Raw genomic sequence first — 7,014 nt, 5'->3', positions numbered from 1 at the left:
CTACACAATCCAGTGAATCCAAGGTAGGCAGTCTTACGGCAAGTCAAATGGCTCCCATGGCTGGTAAGCAAGATGGCAGTACCATGGGCTCAAATCCAAAGGACCAGAGGTCGATGAGTCAAATACAGCATCCAGACCCATTAAGGAGCAAGCTAGCCTCCCCACAGTGTCTACTTATACAAGAATTCGGCCACATCACGGAGGTAACACCTTTTCAATTGAGTCAGGCCTATGGCCTCAGTAAGGGGATTGCACTCTATCCTAACATTCTTACAACTAATTGGCTATTCACATCCCATCCCATTATGGAGTTGATTAAGGATGTTAAGCATTAACTGGCAAGTCACTGAGCATCCCAAACCAGCTGTGGACTATCACAATAGTCCACAAAGACAATGTTCTATATCCTACTTTCATGAGTATTGCCTGGGGTCACAGATGTTTTCCGTTGCACAAAGTAAAATGCATTGGCTTATCAAAGAGATACATGAAAGCATAATTATCGAAATGCTCTTTTATTTTTGCGGTATAATGCCTTAAACATAAATGACCTGAAGTGCTTGCGAATAACCATCGAAGCTGCAATTATGGGTCTCTCCCCACCTGAAGCAAAGGCGAGTGAAGAAAATCATAGGTACATATAGACAACAAGTCCAGTGGACTAATACACCTCAGCCCCATGACAGCTAGACAGACAAATAGACCACAGGCCCCATGATGCCGAGACAAGAAAAATGATACTGAAAAGCTATCACCACCAACCTCTCTGAAAGGGATCACCCTGAACGTCCTGGAGCAGTGGTTCTCCACCTTCCTCCTGCCGCGACCCTTTCATACAGCTCCTCGTGTGGTGGTGACCCCCAACCATAAAATTACTTTTGTTACTACTTCATCGCTGTCATTTGGCTACTACTATGAATCAGGCGACCCCTGTGAAAGGGTCGTTTGACTCCCCAAAGGGGTTGCGACCCACAGGTTGAGAACCGCTGTCCTAGAGAGAGTGTGAGAAAAGTGTGGAACAAAACTCAAAATCATCAACAACAAAATACTAATCTTACTGGGCTGATAGAGACTTATGAAACCCCCAAGATTTTCCTCTTGATTATCCTTCAAGCCTGAAACTGAGCTCAGATCTGGGGCTGACTTTTAGCCCATCAATAGAGCAATCAGACCTGGGATGGCAAAGGGGCAGTATTTGCCCAAGGACAGAGCTCAGAAGGCAGGTGGGGCTGGGAAAGGAGAAGGGGAAATGATAAACACAGTTGTGTTTGTGGAAAGAGTGCTATTCCATTGGGAGGATTGCAGTCAGCGTCATGAAACAGAATGTATCTGAATTGTGGAATGAAAAACCAATTTGCTCTCCAATGAGATTACAGTATAAAGTTTTTGAAAAAGTGATTCCTTATTCTGAAATGTTCCTCCTGCCTGAATGTGCACTGGAAAATGGGGTACCAGAAGTAACCCTACTAGGAAACGTCAAAGTCTTGGACAATGTCTGCCAGAGCAGCTTTGCCAAGTGAGCATAGTGTATTGAGGACATTTTGCATTCAAATGTTATTTGACCTTTCAGTGATTTTATGCAGCGTCACTCAGTTCAACCTCAGAGTCCTAGCAACAAAAGAGCTTTCTACATTAGGGAGTTGTCCATTCATCCACTCAATTTTTTCTTTTTTCATCCAATTCCCTACCACCCTTTAAATGATCATTAAGATTAATAGACATGGAAACATCCAATGATCTATGAAGACACTTGCTCATGATCATGAGGGAAAATACTATGACGATTATGCTTCATCATCGCCAATATTCTAAAACCTTAATGCTATAAAGGACGCCAAGATTTGGTATAATCCTCCTTAGTTAACCAATGCCCCCCAAAGTTAGGTAGCAACAGCAATTGTATCATAATACTTGACAGACCACACACACACACCACTCTAGAACTTCAGTTCTACAAGAGCAGGAGCATTTGCCTATTTTGTTCACTGGTGTATCCCCAACCCCAAAGCTAGCCTAGAAATCACATGATCATAGCTAATGGATATTTGTCATCTCATTTGTCCCCAGAGCCTTTGTACCTATGGGGCAAGAAGGACCCATCCCTCCCCCCCGGAGGCGGGCATAGTCACTTTAAATGAGGTTCTAAGCCTAGTTTTTGTACCCTGGACTCTCTTGGATGGCGGGAGCCTATAGACACCTTTTCAGAAAACAAAAGGTTTGTAATTGCACAAAGAAAATGCGTTGGCTTACAAAAGAGATCAATGAAAGCAGAATGATCAAAATGCTCTTTTACTTTCGAAGCATAGTGTATTACATAACAAGATCTTGTGATGGATCTAGTAACTATCAAGGAAATGAACATGGATGCTTTTTGAAGCAACACCAACAATGCCACGTGACATGAAACTATTGGTAAGACAAGGATCCCTGGCGGGAAACCTGCTACCACATTGCTGTGCACTGGAACGGACTAAATGGCAGTGGGCTGGGTTGAGACTGGTGACAAACACAGGCCCAGCTTATATTACTGTTTGAATTCATGATGGAAGGAAATTCTACTTTTTCATCTGAGGTTAGAAAAGACTAAAGAAATTTATTTTTCTGACCAAGTTCATGGCTTTCTAGTCCTTTGGCCCCCTATCTTTCCCCCCTAATTTGGCAACCCCTTCAAGCAAATTACTGGGGGTAGGAGAGTGGGGCGAGTGGGATAGGGCGGGTAGAGTGGGATATGGGAATTGCATAGAAACATACTCTGATTTCAAAATATACTGACAGAAAACCATGAGACCACAGGTTCAGAAAACCTGCATTCCACCCTTGTTTGGTGGCTAAAAATCGGAATACCCCTGGTGCAGTGTTGGCAAGAGAAGTGATGCTCGTGATACCTGTGGAGCACGTCCAATATGCTAGGCTCCACTCACAGGTCTCTCTCCCCAACCCTCACCTCTCTGCCAAGTCTTTGCTACTGGAAGGTGGATTCAATAAGGGGAATTTGGGCAACTGGTGAGAAGAAAGTGTCATTTGGGGGGTGGGAGTTCCTTCCGTTTTTATTTGCAACTGACATGTATTCTTTTATTACCACTAATACAGAGAACTGACTAGATCTGTGCAGCTAAAACCTAGGTAGCTGGTCAATTTGCAGGCACGGCCATTCACCGTCAATCCTAATTCAGCTATCATTCTAGCTGCTGAGTGGCCACAGCTTGCAGGGCTAAGATGAGGACTGAATCTCCCTTGCCATCACCGGCAGTTTCTCTGGAATATATTTTCAGGGGTGGGGAGTTGTGGTGGATGTCCTTCAAGGAAACGCCGCCCTCCCCCCCAAATTTAAATCCTATGTCCTCTGCCCTCAAAAGAAATCTGTGTGTGATTCACTGGGCTGCTGTTTCCTGGCTGTTGGGCCCAGCAAATAGATCTAGCATCCTTTTGTGCTGAGAAGTATTCATGTTTAAAGATCCCATAAAAAATAAAAATGACAGTTAATGGGGGGAAGCTGGGCATCTGTGGTTTATCTGTTTTCTTTCCCTGTCTCTGGGCTTGGGAAGCAAAGTGGAGTGACAACTCATCGACTTAGCCATATTCTGGTCCACAATGTGGGACAATGGCAATGCGCTCAGACCCAAGGTTGAGTTCAGCCTACCGGATATTGGTCTTCTCTTGGAGCTGAGCGAATTCTGGGCATGGTCACTTCGAAAAGGGATTGCATCTGGAGGCCCCCTTTTTTTTTAATGATAAAAGAGGTTGAGTCAGAGCTGAAAGAAGTTAAGTCTGAGTTCAAAAAGAAATGAGACTGAGTTTGAGACTGGTGTAGAGCCCTGCATGACCCCACCAATAAGCATGGTAATAATAATAGGAAGAATCATCTTGCAGGAAGAGCCCCTTTTATTTTGAGAATGAAGAAATTTGGAAGCCTGCAAAGTGTAATTAGTCAGCTGAGACACAGGGCTTTTTCCCTTTTGAAAAGCACCTGGGCACTCTGAATGCCAAGTGCGTGTGTGGGTTTCCTGGCCAGTCCTTGCGGTGTCACATGGAAATCCATCACTGTGGACCCAGCACTGAGCATGAGCTCAAAACTACATGTTTGTTGAGTGAATGAATGACAATTCCCAAACTAGCCATAAGTCCTATGTCATATGAAAGCAAGTTTATAAAAAGCAAAAAAAAAAACCCTCGAAACTATTTCGAAGTATGAATCAGACTTGTGTAGGGTTTTCTATTTGGTAGTTTTCCCCCAAGGGCTTACAGAAAGGAACAAGAACTCATTGTGAAAGCCGAGCTACATGTAAGCAACCACTTCTCCCTGAATCACAAATGCTTGGCTGGTTTCAAGAAATGAACACGAAGCTCATAAAACTTACGTAAGAAGCTCCAGGAAAGGGCTGGCTTAGCTGGTGACCCAGGGAGACACAGTCGCAGATGAATTGCAGACAGAAGTCAGCTCTCCTGGAGTGTGTCCACCAGCACCAAGGGGAACTGCCCTATGTCTCCTTTTCCTGATGCAAGTCCCATTTTTATAAGGAGCGCGAGATTTTCCTAATACCAGGCAGACACTGAAGAGAGACTATGTTTTTTGCAGGGGCATAGGGGTGGAGATTAGGGGTATCGAGGTCCATGGAGCAGTAACTAAACTGATAATATGACAGGAACTTGCTGATACTCATCGCTGTGATAATGAACTTCTAAGGACGAGTTAATATCATTGGTTGAAGTATGAACTACCTACCACATAGTGGCGATTATTTGGAAGTGGAGTTCAAAAGTGAATGGTGTTCAAAATGCACATTTCTCTAGGGAGTTTCCCAAGTATTCATTTAATTCAAATTAATCTCAATTTAGGATACCGTTGAACCCAATTTCTTAATCCAAGGTTTGATGCTAAATACAAGACCAATGACCATGTAGACATGGTCTTAGACCAATCGTTCAAGAGGTACCACTTCTAACCGTATTCTATTTGCTGAAACGAATCCGTGGTGTTTTTTAACGTGGAATAGCACACCTCTCTTCTTTGTTTCCATCACCTTCTGTACTTCATCTTGTTAAAGCAAAACAAACAATAATCATAAACCCACTTTCATCACAGCTGCCAAAGAAACGACTTTAGTTTTGTTTTCTTGTTTCAAGAAGACACGCCAAAGGTCAGACAGCGGTGTGTTTTAATTCAGTTGGAAAAACAAACTCACACGAATTGATTTTTCAGGTCCCCTTTCCTGGACCTGACATGTTAAGAAGTCCAAACCACTTTGCATAGTTACATGAAACAGATTTGTGTGCTGCAAAGTCTCTGCGTGCTGTAGCAGTGAAACATTCCCAAGACAATCACTAGACATGCAGAACGCCAGCCGGAAGCGTGAGTCTCTTTCAGGGGTCTTGCTGCAGGGAGCATGAGGCTGTATTGTGAATGCACAGACAACTACATAGGGCAAGTCAGCCATCCCCCAGGGAGCAAAGCATCCCTGGTTCCTCTGAATCTATAAGGGGTTTCTCCCCGACGTGTGTTTTCCATCCCTACATTTGCAGTCCAGAGACCCACCCAAAGTGTGCGAGTTGCCTGCTGGACAGTCAAAGCCAAACCACCATGAGTAGGAAAGCGAACCCACCTCCTCTTTCCTCACTCCCCAAAATGGTGAGAGAGCAACTGTCACTCACCCCATGGATCCAGAAAGAACCCCCTCCCCCCCCCCAATTCCTGGGTTTAAGCATGGCAGCAGGCCAAGCAAGCTCGAATGCCCAGGCCGATTTGATTGTAGCTATGTTGGTGCGAGGTGGAAGAGTGCTTTTGTTTCCCTACCTGAACCAGTTGGGGGAAGGCGGGGCTGAGGACTGCCTGCCTCAGGAGCCCTAGCCCATGTGCTTATACTGCGATCGATCCCTGGGGATCTGCACCTGGTTGGCAGTCATTTTGTGATGGACATGGTAAATCGCAAGCGTCACCACAATGACCAGACCCAAGATGAGCCCCAAAATCAGGGGCAAGGTTTCCTCCAACTGCTCGCGCTCGTCCACGGGACACTGGTGCTCTGAAAGAGGTAGAGGAGAAGCGTGGTGAGCTCCTGGGAAACCCCGCCCCACGCGTCCTCCTAGCCAAACCCAAAGGGAAAGAAGATGGACAGAGTTCATGACAGAGATCCCCCCCCCCACAAAAAAAAATACCTTTTCACCCAATTCCAGAGCTCAACTTTATAAAATTTCTGCACAATGTAAAGTAAAAATATATTGCTCTAAAGATGGCAACATCCACATAGCTAGATTTGGGGCAGTTGGGAACAAAATATCCAGATGATTTCTTTGAATTTTCGGTGTCCCAGCACTAGAAGTAATCATTGTTATTTTTATTGTTGGCATAATTTTCCTCTTGCTGTCGAAGTGGAACGTACACATGGGCACTGTTTGCAAATGAACGGCATTTAAGAAGGAAGAAAAACTGGTCATATCAGGTACTGACAACCATACGGAGCAACTGCAACTCCGGTGTAAACTGGTACACACCACCTGTACAACTATTCCGTGGTTGATAAAAAAGATCAATATACAGACCTACTTTATAACCTAGCAATCCAATCCCAGGTAGTCACCCAAGAAATACAAAAACAGAGACACAAAAAGACTTGACTATAAATCGCCATCAAAGGTTTGTTCATCAAAGCCCCCTAATGGAAACAATTAAATGTCCATCTTGGCAGAACTGAAAAACAAACAGTGGCATATCCATGCAACAAAATATTAGCCAATAACCAAAGGGAACTACTGATAACCGCCACAATATGGATGAATCTCAAACACATCGTGTTGAGTGGAATTGTCCAGACATAGGAGAGTATCTATGGTAATGTTCCATTTATAGGAATTCAAAACTAAGTATACAGAGCAAGAAGTAAGAATATTGCTTACATGTGAACAAAGGGGCACAGGGAACCTTCCGGCAGGATGCAAATATTCTGTACTTTAGTCTGGATGATGGGTATAAAGTGCAAGTATTTAAAAATGACTGAAGCCTGACTGACCCACTCTCTC

General features: G+C 44.2%; 1 protein-coding gene across 1 annotated transcript in view; it reads right to left on the bottom strand.

Annotated features, from left to right (window-relative positions):
* Positions 1-5,678: 5,678 nt before the first annotated feature.
* The window catches only part of LAMP5 (lysosomal associated membrane protein family member 5), a 20,483-nt gene continuing 19,147 nt past the window's right edge, over positions 5,679-7,014 (bottom strand). The window contains exon 6 of the mRNA XM_004697834.2: positions 5,679-6,020. Within this exon, the coding sequence (XP_004697891.1) occupies positions 5,842-6,020 (179 nt within the window). The 3' untranslated portion in view covers positions 5,679-5,841. The remainder of the gene's footprint in view (positions 6,021-7,014) is intronic.

This window comes from Echinops telfairi, unplaced genomic scaffold, assembly GCF_000313985.2.
Source record: "Echinops telfairi isolate 266 unplaced genomic scaffold, ASM31398v2 ScPeMD7_5592;HRSCAF=6446, whole genome shotgun sequence".
NCBI lineage: Eukaryota > Metazoa > Chordata > Mammalia > Afrosoricida > Tenrecidae > Echinops > Echinops telfairi.
Note: the sequence above shows the minus strand (reverse complement) of the source record. Positions and strands in the feature narration are given on the sequence as shown.